Source organism: Siphateles boraxobius, unplaced genomic scaffold (assembly GCF_051911475.1).
Source record: "Siphateles boraxobius isolate OS27281-9 unplaced genomic scaffold, OSU_SipBor_1 118, whole genome shotgun sequence".
Classification (NCBI taxonomy): domain Eukaryota; kingdom Metazoa; phylum Chordata; class Actinopteri; order Cypriniformes; family Leuciscidae; genus Siphateles; species Siphateles boraxobius.
In genome coordinates, this window is record NW_027508720.1 from 505,379 (window position 1) to 523,089 (window position 17,711).

At 33.6% G+C, this 17,711-nt stretch overlaps 2 protein-coding genes across 2 annotated transcripts in view; both read right to left on the reverse strand.

Annotated features, from left to right (window-relative positions):
• Positions 1-365: 365 nt before the first annotated feature.
• On the reverse strand, positions 366-2,244 carry LOC143710905 (cocaine- and amphetamine-regulated transcript protein). Its single transcript, XM_077202136.1, has 3 exons — positions 2,116-2,244; positions 1,950-2,033; positions 366-519 (listed from the first exon to the last, which is right to left on the reverse strand). Exons 1-3 carry the CDS (start codon positions 2,242-2,244, stop codon positions 412-414), a joined length of 321 nt encoding a protein of 106 aa, XP_077058251.1. The 3' UTR covers positions 366-411.
• Positions 2,245-3,567: 1,323 nt separating this feature from the next.
• Positions 3,568-17,711, reverse strand: part of kng1 (kininogen 1) — a 55,803-nt gene continuing 41,659 nt past the window's right edge. Inside the window, exons 6-7 of the mRNA XM_077202125.1 lie at positions 4,173-4,265; positions 3,568-4,046 (exon numbers count right to left, since the gene is read on the reverse strand). Coding sequence (XP_077058240.1) covers positions 3,774-4,046; positions 4,173-4,265 — 366 coding nt within the window. The 3' untranslated portion in view covers positions 3,568-3,773. The remainder of the gene's footprint in view (positions 4,047-4,172; positions 4,266-17,711) is intronic.

Genomic DNA, 17,711 nt, shown 5'->3' on the forward strand with positions numbered 1-17,711 from the left:
ATGATAAAACACAAACACTACTCATGCTATGTCCAAGTGCTTTATTCCTGACCTTAAACATGTCTCTAGTTTTACTAACGAATTTATAATATTTTTAAACTGATTTTATAGCTCACTCTGACATGATTTAGGTTTCATATTCATCAGGGTATACAGTACAAATACCCTTTGCGCCACCTTGTGACCGGTCATGAAGTTGCAAGCTCTCATAAAAGTCAACTAGAATGAAACAGTAGAACGACATTTAATGTTTTACAAGAGTAATCACACTTGGAATAAAAATAGAGATTTATACAAAAATGCATGCATTTATTTTATGCGTTAGTTTGATAAAACATGTTACAACTGTGACTGGAAACAACAGCATGGGCACAATGAACGGCTGGTCATGACAGAATGAGAGATATGTTTTCACAAGCACTTGAGGATTGAGAAACTGCAGCTGGTTCCTCCTGGACAACTGCACAGCTTCCCGAAGCGCGAGCCTTTCCGCACCGCGCACTGCTCGCCTGCATCACACTGACACAACACGGGGTCAATCCTCGCTGTTTTACAACACATCGTAATTATAGTAGTGTGTGCTGAATACAACTTCGACAATCTCTTTCATTTTTGAAATATAATAACAGTATCTTCCTCTTTTTGCAATTTCTCTAAACAAAATGTTTCAACCAATTCACAATATTGCTTCCCATTCTGTTAAAGGGACAGTTCACCACAAAAAAATAAAATTCAACATTTGATATTTGATTGATAATCAAACAGTTGACTTTCAATAGGTGCCATCAACTGTGCCTACCGACATCCTTCAAAATATCTTCTTTTGAGTTCAGCAGAAAGAAACTCATTAAGGTTTGTAAATAATGATGATTTTCATGTTTGGGTGAGCTATCCCTTTAAGGGTCGGTCACACTACACTTTTCCTTTCATTGACTTCAATACGGATGCTCGAGACATAAAAGAGCAAAAGTTTTCAAAGTGTAAAGGTGTGTTGGACTTGAAGACCGATCGGTGTATGATATTCATGACATGAATTAAAAGATTTTTTTCAGTAACGTGAAGTATATTTGATATTTTTAATTTCTGGATTTAATTTGTTACATATTGATTTTATGTTCATAAAAACAGACATGTGATGTCATATCACAACCGTTGCAGGGTCTGTGTAGAACAAGTGTACTGTGTTTACAAATGCATACAAATGACCTGCACTGCAGCCAGACACCAATATTTTGGCTTCACTTTTCAGGACTTGTGCAGCACACTTGTGTCCGACTCCTGCCACAAATCCTGAAAAGTAAAGTTTAATACCAAAATATTTAAAATACCAAAACATGTCTATCTCCCCCTGGTGTCTGGCTGCAGTACAGGACTTAAACCCCGCCCTCTCCATGTTATCTAATGTGACGCCAGCAAAATTAAAACATCAAATTACACCTCAAATAAGTTTTTTTTCCAAAGATGGGTTCTGTCGTTTTAGGTAGTTTTTATCACGCTAATGTAAGTTCAAGTGTTCGCTGTCATTCCTGTTAAACATCAAAGATGGCGCTGCTGTCAATAAGGTGTATGGACCGACTCTATAGAAATTTGGCAAGCTCAAACTAAGATTGGAAATGGATTTGATGAATTATTGATGTTTTGAGGTATTAGTTGGTTTGTTCCCCTTTAAAAAAGAAAGTTTGATAAAATTAAAGAAATTGGTATGATAACATAAAAAAAAAATCAAAAGATGTTAAAAACCCCCAAAACGAACTCCTGTAAAATAACTGCACATTCCTCACTGATCAAAAACTTCAGCTCTTTATTTCTACCCTGTTTATTTTCATGTCACTGTGTAAATAATCAATCAAGTTATAATTAATAAAGTTTTAAAGTGCCTGATTACACATTGTTTTTGCCTATGTAATTAATTATATGTATGTGTAAAAATGACCAATGAACAGACTCACCAATGGAACCCAACCAAACTTCTTCTCCACAGTGGGAATCTGTTTGTTTCTCAGTTTTTCAAGAACTTCTTGAAGAGCCTCAATCTGTAAAATGTGTGTTCCCCCTTATTAATCTAACTGTTAATGCTGTAATTGTTGATTTCCTGACTAAGAAAAGATGTCTTACCAGTTCTTTCTCCTCTTGAGCCTTCATGTTATCTCCAGGCGAGCGGATCTCTAGAAAATCATCGCAACTGACTAGTAACATCAAGACGGAGCATGTTACGGTGAGAAGGAAGATCCGTTCTCTAACCATCGTGTCGAGTAGCAGGATTGATTCGAGACAGATGTCTATTGTGATGATGTCTCTTCTCATGTGACAGAAGAAGGGCCGTCTGAAGCGTTTATATGCTCTCTGAGCAGTCGCACGTATCGTTTCTAAACGCATCAACGTGAAACGCAGTGTTTGACACGGGTCGTGACCTCACAGCACCTCGAAAGCAATGCAAACTACCCAAGAACGTCAGCGGGATGATTCATACCTCTGACCCATGAACCGCAAACATCAAACCATTCATGTACACCTAACCTCATCTTTGACTACAATTACCAACCGTTTTCATTTCCGGAGACCATCATTTCATCACCGGAACATCCATGACAAGAAATAGCCATTTTAGGGCAATTGCAAACAAAAGTAAACATCTCAGCGCTGATGAATAACTGAACAATTAGATCAGCACAAAGGCGTAATTTCTTGCTAAAGTCGAGTTTGTCTCCACAGGAGGGTTTAGAACAACAGAAAAAGCATCTCACTTTTTAAAGACAAAATAACGCCAATGGTTCACCATGACTTTATTACACAGAAAATTATCTCTGATTACTTCCAAACCTTTTTAAAAAAGTCTTTCTCCAATGGAAGACAAAAAGAGAAATTTAAAACAACGTTCATGCTCTTTTCCATACTATAAAGAAAAGAAATAAGGAGCATATAAGCAGACTGATTAATGCAGTTGGGTCTTCTGAAGTCATACACACAACAGCTATGGGTTATCACATTCAGATACGTGTTATATGAGAGAAACACTGGCATTTGATGTCAACCCTGCGGTGACGAGTCAAACTTGGGTCTGTTTCGAACCAACTTTAATTGTGCTTACTGCTTTTACAACCAGTTTTTCTTTTCTTAAATCGTCTCAGGCGTTTCAGAACCATCAAACCAACATTCGAGATGCATCCAACGTTTTTAATGCGATATCCCAATATCCACATACAAATAGGTGGATGGAAACATAAGCTTTAGCTCTTTATTTCCCTCTTGTGCATTTTCTTGTCATTGTTTAAATAAAAGTTATGATTAATAAAGTTTTATAGTGCCCGAGCATAGTAGTTTTTCCCCTGGAGGAAGTATTTTTATCTCACAATTTGGAGAAAAAAAGTCAGTATTACAAGATATTAACATGCAATTGTGATAAAAATGTCAGAACTACGAGATTATAGTTCACATTATTCTGACTTTTTAAAAAATGTGAGATAAAGTCGCTGCTGCACAGTATTTTTTTCATACAAATCTTCTTGATTTTTTTAAAATTTTATTACGTTGTATGGACAAGCAATAAAACACCACAAATTCATCAAATAGCATATTTGTATATTCCTCTTTATTGTGAAATATGAGACAACTGTGAATTATTGTAATCCACATATAAATGAATGACAAAACTCCATAAAACACATTATAAGAATGTTAGTTGCATTTTCTTTCACCCTTCCCTTCCCTTTTTTTTATTTTAGATAATCATTTAACCACAGAGCGCATAAAGACAAACAAACACTGGCTGCTCTTCACATCAAATCCAGATCGCTGAGAGCCGTGTCCGCTGAGGCTGGGTCTGGCAGTGTCGACTCTGTAGTGTTCGGAGCAGCAATGCTGTCGGTGACGGGCTTGAACTCTTTCCAGGGTTTGGTGGGACAGTTCAGCGGTGTGCGTTGGGTTGCATTAATGTGCTCCTTGGATTCCTCTGAGGATTCTTTGAGTTTGGGAGCAGGAATCGGTGGTCTCATAGGCATAGCCCTAAGAGGAGACCAGCCTGGTGGCCGTTTGAATCTTGTTAACTCCTGAAAGCAAGATGTTGGGCATAAACGGGTTCATTAAAAATCAATCGCAACATTTTATGCGGTGAAAATAATCTATTTAATTGAATATAAATAATATATGTGTAAATATATTGATGGGTGTCTCACCCCCATGACACCTGGCTGACATTCAACATGCACTTCTGGCACCTCGTGTCTCCAAGGAGCCACATCCACAGTGGAGTTACACTGCAAAACCTCCTGAACAACAACTGTACGTGTGAGGATGCAAGTGCACAATACAAGTACACTTTCTTTGAATTTGTTTCTATAACTATGGAAGTTTGTTTCTGCCACAAAATAAATAAAAATAATATACAAAAGGTAAATGTGAGTTATCATCTCACAATTCTGACATTGTCACGCAATTGTAAGTTTATCTCACAATTCTAAAAAAAAGAGTTAGAATTGCGAAGTGCGACATCTTTTCTCGCAATTGTGAGTTTACATCTCAGATCTGACACATTTTTTTCAGAATTTTAAGATAAACATAATAGTAAGAAAAAAGTCAGAATTGCAAGATATAAACTAACAATTGCGAGAAAGTCAAAATTTCAAGATATAAACTCACAATTGTGAGAAAAGCGTCAGAATTGCAATATAAACTTGCAATTGCGAGAAAGTGTCAAAACTGTGAGATATAAACTCACAATTGCGAGAAAAGCGTCAGAATGGTGAGATATAAACTCGCAATTGCGAGAAAAGCGCCAGAATTGCAGAATATAAACTCACAATTGTGAGAAAAAAGTCCAAATTTCATTATATAAAATCGCAAAAAAGCGCCAGAATTGTGACATAAACTTGAAATTGCGAGAACAACGTCCGAATTGCGAGATATAAACTCCCAACTGCGCAAAAGCGTTAGAATTGCAAGATATAAACTAGCGATTGCAGAGAAAAACGTCAGAATTGTGAGATATAAATTCACAATTGTGAGAAAAACGTCAGAATTGTGAGATATAAACTCGCAATTGTGAGAAAAACGTCTGAATTGTGAGAAATAAACTCGCAATTGTGAGAAAAACATTGGAATTGTGAGATATAAACTAGCAATTGCAGAGAAAAACGTCAGAATTGTGAGATATAAACGCGCAATTGCAGAGAAAAACGTCAGAATTGTGAGATATAAACTTGCAATTGCAGAGAAAAACGTCAGAATTGTGAGATATAAACTTGCAATTGCAGAGAAAAACGTCAGAATTGTGAGATATAAACTTGAAATTGCAGAGAAAAGCGTCAGAATTGTGAGATATAAACTTGCAATTGCAGAAAAAAACGTCAGAATTGTGAGATATAAACTTGCAATTTTGAGAAAAACATCAGAATTGTGAGATATAAACTTGCAATTGTGAGAAAAACGTCAGAATTGTGAGATATAAACTTGCAATTGCAGAGAAAAACGTCAGAATTGTGAGATATAAACTTGCAATTGCAGAGAAAAACGTCAGAATTGTGAGATATAAACTTGCAATTGCAGAGAAAAACGTCAGAATTGTGAGATATAAACTTGCAATTGCAGAGAAAAAACGTCAGAATTGTGAGATATAAACTTGCAATTGCAGAGAAAAAACGTCAGAATTGTGAGACATAAACTTGCAATTTCAGAGAAAAACGACAGAATTGTGAGTTATAAACTTGCAATTTCAGAGAAAAACGTCAGAATTGTGAGATATAAACTAGCAATCGCAGAGAAAAAAAAGTCAGAATTGTGAGATATAAACTTGCAATTGTGAGAAAAACGTCAGAATTGTGAGATATAAACTTGCAATTGCAGAGAAAAAACGTCAGAATTGTGAGATATAAACTTGCAATTTCAGAGAAAAACGTCAGAATTGTGAGATATAAACTTGCAATTTCAGAGAAAAACGTCAGAATTGTGAGATATAAACTAGCAATCGCAGAGAAAAAAAGTTAGAATTGTGAGATATAAACTTGCAATTGTGAGAAAAACGTCAGAATTGTGAGATATAAACTTGCAATTGCAGAGAAAAACGTCAGAATTGTGAGATATAAACTTGCAATTGCAGAGAAAAAACGTCAGAATTGTGAGATATAAACTTGCAATTGCAGAGAAAAACATCAGAATTGTGAGATATAAACTTGCAATTGCAGAGAAAAAACGTCAGAATTGTGAGATATAAACTTGCAATTGCAGAGAAAAAACGTCTGAATTGTGAGATATAAACTTGCAATTGCAGAGAAAAAACATCAGAATTGTGAGACATAAACTTGTAATTGCAGAGAAAAAACGTCAGAATTGTGAGATATAAACTAGCAATTGCAGAGAAAAACGTCAGAATTGTGAGATATAAACTCGCAATTGTGAGAAAAACGTCAGAATTGTGAGATATAAACTTGCAATTGCAGAGAAAAACGTCAGAATTGTGAGATATAAACTTGCAATTGCAGAGAAAAACGTCAGAATTGTGAGATATAAACTTGCAATTGCAGAGAAAAACGTCAGATTTGTGAGATATAAACTTGCAATTGCAGAGAAAAACGTCAGAATTGTGAGTTATAAACTTGCAATTCTAGAGAAAAACGTCAGAATTGTGAGATATAAACTTGCAATTCTAGAGAAAAACGTCAGAATTGTGAGATATAAACACGCAATTGTGAGAAAAACGTCAGAATTGTGAGATATAAACTTGCAATTGCAGAGAAAAACGTCAGAATTGTGAGATATAAACTTGCAATTGCAGAGAAAAACGTCAGAATTGTGAGATATAAACTCGCAATTGTGAGAAAAACGTCTGAATTGTGAGAAATAAACTCGCAATTGTGAGAAAAACATTGGAATTGTGAGATATAAACTAGCAATTGCAGAGAAAAACGTCAGAATTGTGAGATATAAACTTGCAATTTCAGAGAAAAACGACAGAATTGTGAGTTATAAACTTGCAATTTCAGAGAAAAACGTCAGAATTGTGAGATATAAACTAGCAATCGCAGAGAAAAAAAAGTCAGAATTGTGAGATATAAACTTGCAATTGTGAGAAAAACGTCAGAATTGTGAGATATAAACTTGCAATTGCAGAGAAAAAACGTCAGAATTGTGAGATATAAACTTGCAATTTCAGAGAAAAACGTCAGAATTGTGAGATATAAACTTGCAATTTCAGAGAAAAACGTCAGAATTGTGAGATATAAACTAGCAATCGCAGAGAAAAAAAGTTAGAATTGTGAGATATAAACTTGCAATTGTGAGAAAAACGTCAGAATTGTGAGATATAAACTTGCAATTGCAGAGAAAAACGTCAGAATTGTGAGATATAAACTTGCAATTGCAGAGAAAAAACGTCAGAATTGTGAGATATAAACTTGCAATTGCAGAGAAAAACATCAGAATTGTGAGATATAAACTTGCAATTGCAGAGAAAAAACGTCAGAATTGTGAGATATAAACTTGCAATTGCAGAGAAAAAACGTCTGAATTGTGAGATATAAACTTGCAATTGCAGAGAAAAAACATCAGAATTGTGAGACATAAACTTGTAATTGCAGAGAAAAAACGTCAGAATTGTGAGATATAAACTAGCAATTGCAGAGAAAAACGTCAGAATTGTGAGATATAAACTCGCAATTGTGAGAAAAACGTCAGAATTGTGAGATATAAACTCGCAATTGTGAGAAAAACGTCAGAATTGTGAGATATAAACTTGCAATTGCAGAGAAAAACGTCAGAATTGTGAGATATAAACTTGCAATTAGAGAAAAACGTCAGAATTGTGAGATATAAACTTGCAATTGCAGAGAAAAACGTCAGATTTGTGAGATATAAACTTGCAATTGCAGAGAAAAACGTCAGAATTGTGAGTTATAAACTTGCAATTCTAGAGAAAAACGTCAGAATTGTGAGATATAAACTTGCAATTGCAGAGAAAAACGTCAGAATTGTGAGATATAAACACGCAATTGTGAGAAAAACGTCAGAATTGTGAGATATAAACTTGCAATTGCAGAGAAAAACGTCAGAATTGTGAGATATAAACTTGCAATTGCAGAGAAAAACGTCAGAATTGTGAGATATAAACTCGCAATTGTGAGAAAAACGTCTGAATTGTGAGAAATAAACTCGCAATTGTGAGAAAAACATTGCAATTGTGAGATATAAACTAGCAATTGCAGAGAAAAACGTCAGAATTGTGAGATATAAACTTGCAATTGCAGAGAAAAACGTCAGAATTGTGAGATATAAACTTGCAATTGCAGAGAAAAACATCAGAATTGTGAGATATAAACTTGCAATTGCAGAGAAAAAACGTCAGAATTGTGAGATATAAACTTGCAATTGCAGAGAAAAAACGTCTGAATTGTGAGATATAAACTTGCAATTGCAGAGAAAAAACATCAGAATTGTGAGACATAAACTTGTAATTGCAGAGAAAAAACGTCAGAATTGTGAGATATAAACTAGCAATTGCAGAGAAAAACGTCAGAATTGTGAGATATAAACTCGCAATTGTGAGAAAAACGTCAGAATTGTGAGATATAAATTTGCAATTGCAGAGAAAAACGTCAGAATTGTGAGATATTAACTTGCAATTAGAGAAAAACGTCAGAATTGTGAGATATAAACTTGCAATTGCAGAGAAAAACGTCAGATTTGTGAGATATAAACTTGCAATTGCAGAGAAAAACGTCAGAATTGTGAGTTATAAACTTGCAATTCTAGAGAAAAACGTCAGAATTGTGAGATATAAACTTGCAATTCTAGAGAAAAACGTCAGAATTGTGAGATATAAACACGCAATTGTGAGAAAAACGTCAGAATTGTGAGATATAAACTTGCAATTGCAGAGAAAAACGTCAGAATTGTGAGATATAAACTTAAAATTGCAGAGAAAAACGTCAGAATTGTGAGATATAAACTCGCAATTGTGAGAAAAACGTCTGAATTGTGAGAAATAAACTCGCAATTGTGAGAAAAACATTGGAATTGTGAGATATAAACTAGCAATTGCAGAGAAAAACGTCAGAATTGTGAGATATAAACTTGCAATTGCAGAGAAAAACGTCAGAATTGTGAGATATAAACTTGCAATTGCAGAGAAAAACGTCAGAATTGTGAGATATAAACTTGCAATTGCAGAGAAAAACGTCAGAATTGTGAGATATAAACACGCAATTGTGAGAAAAACGTCAGAATTGTGAGATATAAACTTGCAATTGCAGAGAAAAACGTCAGAATTGTGAGATATAAACTTGCAATTGCAGAGAAAAACGTCAGAATTGTGAGATATAAACTTGAAATTGCAGAGAAAAACGTCAGAATTGTGAGATATAAACTTGCAATTGCAGAAAAAAACGTCTGAATTGTGAGATATAAACTTGCAATTTTGAGAAAAACATCAGAATTGTGAGATATAAACTTGCAATTGTGAGAAAAACGTCAGAATTGTGAGATATAAACTTGCATTTGCAGAGAAAAACGTCACAATTGTGAGATATAAACTTGCAATTGCAGAGAAAAACGTCAGAATTGTGAGATATAAACTTGCAATTAAAGAGAAAAACGTCAGAATTGTGAGATATAAACTTGCAATTGCAGAGAAAAACGTCAGAATTGTGAGATATAAACTTGCAATTGCAGAGAAAAAACGTCAGAATTGTGAGATATAAACTTGCAATTGCAGAGAAAAAACGTCAGAATTGTGAGATATAAACTTGCAATTTCAGAGAAAAACATCAGAATTGTGAGATATAAACTTGCAATTTCAGAGAAAAACGTCAGAATTGTGAGATATAAACTAGCAATCGCAGAGAAAAAAGTCAGAATTGTGAGATATAAACTTGCAATTGCAGAGAAAAACGTCAGAATTGTGAGATATAAACTTGCAATTGCAGAGAAAAAACGTCAGAATTGTGAGATATAAACTTGCAATTGCAGAGAAAAACATCAGAATTGTGAGATATAAACTTGCAATTGCAGAGAAAAAACGTCAGAATTGTGAGATATAAACTTGCAATTGCAGAGAAAAAACGTCTGAATTGTGAGATATAAACTTGCAATTGCAGAGAAAAAACATCAGAATTGTGAGACATAAACTTGTAATTGCAGAGAAAAAACGTCAGAATTGTGAGATATAAACTAGCAATTGCAGAGAAAAACGTCAGAATTGTGAGATATAAACTCGCAATTGTGAGAAAAACGTCAGAATTGTGAGATATAAACTTGCAATTGCAGAGAAAAACGTCAGAATTGTGAGATATAAACTTGCAATTGCAGAGAAAAACGTCAGAATTGTGAGATATAAACTTGCAATTGCAGAGAAAAACGTCAGATTTGTGAGATATAAACTTGCAATTGCAGAGAAAAACGTCAGAATTGTGAGTTATAAACTTGCAATTCTAGAGAAAAACGTCAGAATTGTGAGATATAAACTTGCAATTCTAGAGAAAAACGTCAGAATTGTGAGATATAAACACGCAATTGTGAGAAAAACGTCAGAATTGTGAGATATAAACTTGCAATTGCAGAGAAAAACGTCAGAATTGTGAGATATAAACTTGCAATTGCAGAGAAAAACGTCAGAATTGTGAGATATAAACTCGCAATTGTGAGAAAAACGTCTGAATTGTGAGAAATAAACTCGCAATTGTGAGAAAAACATTGGAATTGTGAGATATAAACTAGCAATTGCAGAGAAAAACGTCAGAATTGTGAGATATAAACTTGCAATTTCAGAGAAAAACGACAGAATTGTGAGTTATAAACTTGCAATTTCAGAGAAAAACGTCAGAATTGTGAGATATAAACTAGCAATCGCAGAGAAAAAAAAGTCAGAATTGTGAGATATAAACTTGCAATTGTGAGAAAAACGTCAGAATTGTGAGATATAAACTTGCAATTGCAGAGAAAAAACGTCAGAATTGTGAGATATAAACTTGCAATTTCAGAGAAAAACGTCAGAATTGTGAGATATAAACTTGCAATTTCAGAGAAAAACGTCAGAATTGTGAGATATAAACTAGCAATCGCAGAGAAAAAAAGTTAGAATTGTGAGATATAAACTTGCAATTGTGAGAAAAACGTCAGAATTGTGAGATATAAACTTGCAATTGCAGAGAAAAACGTCAGAATTGTGAGATATAAACTTGCAATTGCAGAGAAAAAACGTCAGAATTGTGAGATATAAACTTGCAATTGCAGAGAAAAACATCAGAATTGTGAGATATAAACTTGCAATTGCAGAGAAAAAACGTCAGAATTGTGAGATATAAACTTGCAATTGCAGAGAAAAAACGTCTGAATTGTGAGATATAAACTTGCAATTGCAGAGAAAAAACATCAGAATTGTGAGACATAAACTTGTAATTGCAGAGAAAAAACGTCAGAATTGTGAGATATAAACTAGCAATTGCAGAGAAAAACGTCAGAATTGTGAGATATAAACTCGCAATTGTGAGAAAAACGTCAGAATTGTGAGATATAAACTCGCAATTGTGAGAAAAACGTCAGAATTGTGAGATATAAACTTGCAATTGCAGAGAAAAACGTCAGAATTGTGAGATATAAACTTGCAATTAGAGAAAAACGTCAGAATTGTGAGATATAAACTTGCAATTGCAGAGAAAAACGTCAGATTTGTGAGATATAAACTTGCAATTGCAGAGAAAAACGTCAGAATTGTGAGTTATAAACTTGCAATTCTAGAGAAAAACGTCAGAATTGTGAGATATAAACTTGCAATTGCAGAGAAAAACGTCAGAATTGTGAGATATAAACACGCAATTGTGAGAAAAACGTCAGAATTGTGAGATATAAACTTGCAATTGCAGAGAAAAACGTCAGAATTGTGAGATATAAACTTGCAATTGCAGAGAAAAACGTCAGAATTGTGAGATATAAACTCGCAATTGTGAGAAAAACGTCTGAATTGTGAGAAATAAACTCGCAATTGTGAGAAAAACATTGGAATTGTGAGATATAAACTAGCAATTGCAGAGAAAAACGTCAGAATTGTGAGATATAAACTTGCAATTGCAGAGAAAAACGTCAGAATTGTGAGATATAAACTTGCAATTGCAGAGAAAAACATCAGAATTGTGAGATATAAACTTGCAATTGCAGAGAAAAAACGTCAGAATTGTGAGATATAAACTTGCAATTGCAGAGAAAAAACGTCTGAATTGTGAGATATAAACTTGCAATTGCAGAGAAAAAACATCAGAATTGTGAGACATAAACTTGTAATTGCAGAGAAAAAACGTCAGAATTGTGAGATATAAACTAGCAATTGCAGAGAAAAACGTCAGAATTGTGAGATATAAACTCGCAATTGTGAGAAAAACGTCAGAATTGTGAGATATAAACTTGCAATTGCAGAGAAAAACGTCAGAATTGTGAGATATTAACTTGCAATTAGAGAAAAACGTCAGAATTGTGAGATATAAACTTGCAATTGCAGAGAAAAACGTCAGATTTGTGAGATATAAACTTGCAATTGCAGAGAAAAACGTCAGAATTGTGAGTTATAAACTTGCAATTCTAGAGAAAAACGTCAGAATTGTGAGATATAAACTTGCAATTCTAGAGAAAAACGTCAGAATTGTGAGATATAAACACGCAATTGTGAGAAAAACGTCAGAATTGTGAGATATAAACTTGCAATTGCAGAGAAAAACGTCAGAATTGTGAGATATAAACTTAAAATTGCAGAGAAAAACGTCAGAATTGTGAGATATAAACTCGCAATTGTGAGAAAAACGTCTGAATTGTGAGAAATAAACTCGCAATTGTGAGAAAAACATTGGAATTGTGAGATATAAACTAGCAATTGCAGAGAAAAACGTCAGAATTGTGAGATATAAACTTGCAATTGCAGAGAAAAACGTCAGAATTGTGAGATATAAACTTGCAATTGCAGAGAAAAACGTCAGAATTGTGAGATATAAACTTGCAATTGCAGAGAAAAACGTCAGAATTGTGAGATATAAACACGCAATTGTGAGAAAAACGTCAGAATTGTGAGATATAAACTTGCAATTGCAGAGAAAAACGTCAGAATTGTGAGATATAAACTTGCAATTGCAGAGAAAAACGTCAGAATTGTGAGATATAAACTTGAAATTGCAGAGAAAAACGTCAGAATTGTGAGATATAAACTTGCAATTGCAGAAAAAAACGTCTGAATTGTGAGATATAAACTTGCAATTTTGAGAAAAACATCAGAATTGTGAGATATAAACTTGCAATTGTGAGAAAAACGTCAGAATTGTGAGATATAAACTTGCATTTGCAGAGAAAAACGTCACAATTGTGAGATATAAACTTGCAATTGCAGAGAAAAACGTCAGAATTGTGAGATATAAACTTGCAATTAAAGAGAAAAACGTCAGAATTGTGAGATATAAACTTGCAATTGCAGAGAAAAACGTCAGAATTGTGAGATATAAACTTGCAATTGCAGAGAAAAAACGTCAGAATTGTGAGATATAAACTTGCAATTGCAGAGAAAAAACGTCAGAATTGTGAGATATAAACTTGCAATTTCAGAGAAAAACATCAGAATTGTGAGATATAAACTTGCAATTTCAGAGAAAAACGTCAGAATTGTGAGATATAAACTAGCAATCGCAGAGAAAAAAGTCAGAATTGTGAGATATAAACTTGCAATTGCAGAGAAAAACGTCAGAATTGTGAGATATAAACTTGCAATTGCAGAGAAAAAACGTCAGAATTGTGAGATATAAACTTGCAATTGCAGAGAAAAACATCAGAATTGTGAGATATAAACTTGCAATTGCAGAGAAAAAACGTCAGAATTGTGAGATATAAACTTGCAATTGCAGAGAAAAAACGTCTGAATTGTGAGATATAAACTTGCAATTGCAGAGAAAAAACATCAGAATTGTGAGACATAAACTTGTAATTGCAGAGAAAAAACGTCAGAATTGTGAGATATAAACTAGCAATTGCAGAGAAAAACGTCAGAATTGTGAGATATAAACTCGCAATTGTGAGAAAAACGTCAGAATTGTGAGATATAAACTTGCAATTGCAGAGAAAAACGTCAGAATTGTGAGATATAAACTTGCAATTGCAGAGAAAAACGTCAGAATTGTGAGATATAAACTTGCAATTGCAGAGAAAAACGTCAGATTTGTGAGATATAAACTTGCAATTGCAGAGAAAAACGTCAGAATTGTGAGTTATAAACTTGCAATTCTAGAGAAAAACGTCAGAATTGTGAGATATAAACTTGCAATTCTAGAGAAAAACGTCAGAATTGTGAGATATAAACACGCAATTGTGAGAAAAACGTCAGAATTGTGAGATATAAACTTGCAATTGCAGAGAAAAACGTCAGAATTGTGAGATATAAACTTGCAATTGCAGAGAAAAACGTCAGAATTGTGAGATATAAACTCGCAATTGTGAGAAAAACGTCTGAATTGTGAGAAATAAACTCGCAATTGTGAGAAAAACATTGGAATTGTGAGATATAAACTAGCAATTGCAGAGAAAAACGTCAGAATTGTGAGATATAAACTTGCAATTTCAGAGAAAAACGACAGAATTGTGAGTTATAAACTTGCAATTTCAGAGAAAAACGTCAGAATTGTGAGATATAAACTAGCAATCGCAGAGAAAAAAAAGTCAGAATTGTGAGATATAAACTTGCAATTGTGAGAAAAACGTCAGAATTGTGAGATATAAACTTGCAATTGCAGAGAAAAAACGTCAGAATTGTGAGATATAAACTTGCAATTTCAGAGAAAAACGTCAGAATTGTGAGATATAAACTTGCAATTTCAGAGAAAAACGTCAGAATTGTGAGATATAAACTAGCAATCGCAGAGAAAAAAAGTTAGAATTGTGAGATATAAACTTGCAATTGTGAGAAAAACGTCAGAATTGTGAGATATAAACTTGCAATTGCAGAGAAAAACGTCAGAATTGTGAGATATAAACTTGCAATTGCAGAGAAAAAACGTCAGAATTGTGAGATATAAACTTGCAATTGCAGAGAAAAACATCAGAATTGTGAGATATAAACTTGCAATTGCAGAGAAAAAACGTCAGAATTGTGAGATATAAACTTGCAATTGCAGAGAAAAAACGTCTGAATTGTGAGATATAAACTTGCAATTGCAGAGAAAAAACATCAGAATTGTGAGACATAAACTTGTAATTGCAGAGAAAAAACGTCAGAATTGTGAGATATAAACTAGCAATTGCAGAGAAAAACGTCAGAATTGTGAGATATAAACTCGCAATTGTGAGAAAAACGTCAGAATTGTGAGATATAAACTCGCAATTGTGAGAAAAACGTCAGAATTGTGAGATATAAACTTGCAATTGCAGAGAAAAACGTCAGAATTGTGAGATATAAACTTGCAATTAGAGAAAAACGTCAGAATTGTGAGATATAAACTTGCAATTGCAGAGAAAAACGTCAGATTTGTGAGATATAAACTTGCAATTGCAGAGAAAAACGTCAGAATTGTGAGTTATAAACTTGCAATTCTAGAGAAAAACGTCAGAATTGTGAGATATAAACTTGCAATTGCAGAGAAAAACGTCAGAATTGTGAGATATAAACACGCAATTGTGAGAAAAACGTCAGAATTGTGAGATATAAACTTGCAATTGCAGAGAAAAACGTCAGAATTGTGAGATATAAACTTGCAATTGCAGAGAAAAACGTCAGAATTGTGAGATATAAACTCGCAATTGTGAGAAAAACGTCTGAATTGTGAGAAATAAACTCGCAATTGTGAGAAAAACATTGGAATTGTGAGATATAAACTAGCAATTGCAGAGAAAAACGTCAGAATTGTGAGATATAAACTTGCAATTGCAGAGAAAAACGTCAGAATTGTGAGATATAAACTTGCAATTGCAGAGAAAAACATCAGAATTGTGAGATATAAACTTGCAATTGCAGAGAAAAAACGTCAGAATTGTGAGATATAAACTTGCAATTGCAGAGAAAAAACGTCTGAATTGTGAGATATAAACTTGCAATTGCAGAGAAAAAACATCAGAATTGTGAGACATAAACTTGTAATTGCAGAGAAAAAACGTCAGAATTGTGAGATATAAACTAGCAATTGCAGAGAAAAACGTCAGAATTGTGAGATATAAACTCGCAATTGTGAGAAAAACGTCAGAATTGTGAGATATAAACTTGCAATTGCAGAGAAAAACGTCAGAATTGTGAGATATTAACTTGCAATTAGAGAAAAACGTCAGAATTGTGAGATATAAACTTGCAATTGCAGAGAAAAACGTCAGATTTGTGAGATATAAACTTGCAATTGCAGAGAAAAACGTCAGAATTGTGAGTTATAAACTTGCAATTCTAGAGAAAAACGTCAGAATTGTGAGATATAAACTTGCAATTCTAGAGAAAAACGTCAGAATTGTGAGATATAAACACGCAATTGTGAGAAAAACGTCAGAATTGTGAGATATAAACTTGCAATTGCAGAGAAAAACGTCAGAATTGTGAGATATAAACTTAAAATTGCAGAGAAAAACGTCAGAATTGTGAGATATAAACTCGCAATTGTGAGAAAAACGTCTGAATTGTGAGAAATAAACTCGCAATTGTGAGAAAAACATTGGAATTGTGAGATATAAACTAGCAATTGCAGAGAAAAACGTCAGAATTGTGAGATATAAACTTGCAATTGCAGAGAAAAACGTCAGAATTGTGAGATATAAACTTGCAATTGCAGAGAAAAACGTCAGAATTGTGAGATATAAACTTGCAATTGCAGAGAAAAACGTCAGAATTGTGAGATATAAACACGCAATTGTGAGAAAAACGTCAGAATTGTGAGATATAAACTTGCAATTGCAGAGAAAAACGTCAGAATTGTGAGATATAAACTTGCAATTGCAGAGAAAAACGTCAGAATTGTGAGATATAAACTTGAAATTGCAGAGAAAAACGTCAGAATTGTGAGATATAAACTTGCAATTGCAGAAAAAAACGTCTGAATTGTGAGATATAAACTTGCAATTTTGAGAAAAACATCAGAATTGTGAGATATAAACTTGCAATTGTGAGAAAAACGTCAGAATTGTGAGATATAAACTTGCATTTGCAGAGAAAAACGTCACAATTGTGAGATATAAACTTGCAATTGCAGAGAAAAACGTCAGAATTGTGAGATATAAACTTGCAATTAAAGAGAAAAACGTCAGAATTGTGAGATATAAACTTGCAATTGCAGAGAAAAACGTCAGAATTGTGAGATATAAACTTGCAATTGCAGAGAAAAAACGTCAGAATTGTGAGATATAAACTTGCAATTGCAGAGAAAAAACGTCAGAATTGTGAGATATAAACTTGCAATTTCAGAGAAAAACATCAGAATTGTGAGATATAAACTTGCAATTTCAGAGAAAAACGTCAGAATTGTGAGATATAAACTAGCAATCGCAGAGAAAAAAGTCAGAATTGTGAGATATAAACTTGCAATTGCAGAGAAAAACGTCAGAATTGTGAGATATAAACTTGCAATTGCAGAGAAAAACGTCAGAATTGTGAGATATAAACTCGCAATTGTGAGAAAAACGTCAGAATTGTGAGATATAAACTTGCAATTGAAGAGAAAAACGTCAGAATTGTGAGATATAAACTTGCAATTGCAGAGAAAAACGTCAGAATTGTGAGATATAAACTTGCA

Coding starts and splice junctions, on each gene's coding strand:
- LOC143710905 (XM_077202136.1), bottom strand. CDS start 2,244: ATGGTTAGAGAACGGATCTTCCTTCTCACCGTAACATGCTCCGTCTTG. Junction 2,034..2,115: donor CTCAAGAGGAGAAAGAACTG/GTAAGACATCTT, acceptor CACATTTTACAG/ATTGAGGCTCTTCAAGAAGT. Junction 520..1,949: donor AGTTTGGTTGGGTTCCATTG/GTGAGTCTGTTC, acceptor GTGTTGTGTCAG/TGTGATGCAGGCGAGCAGTG.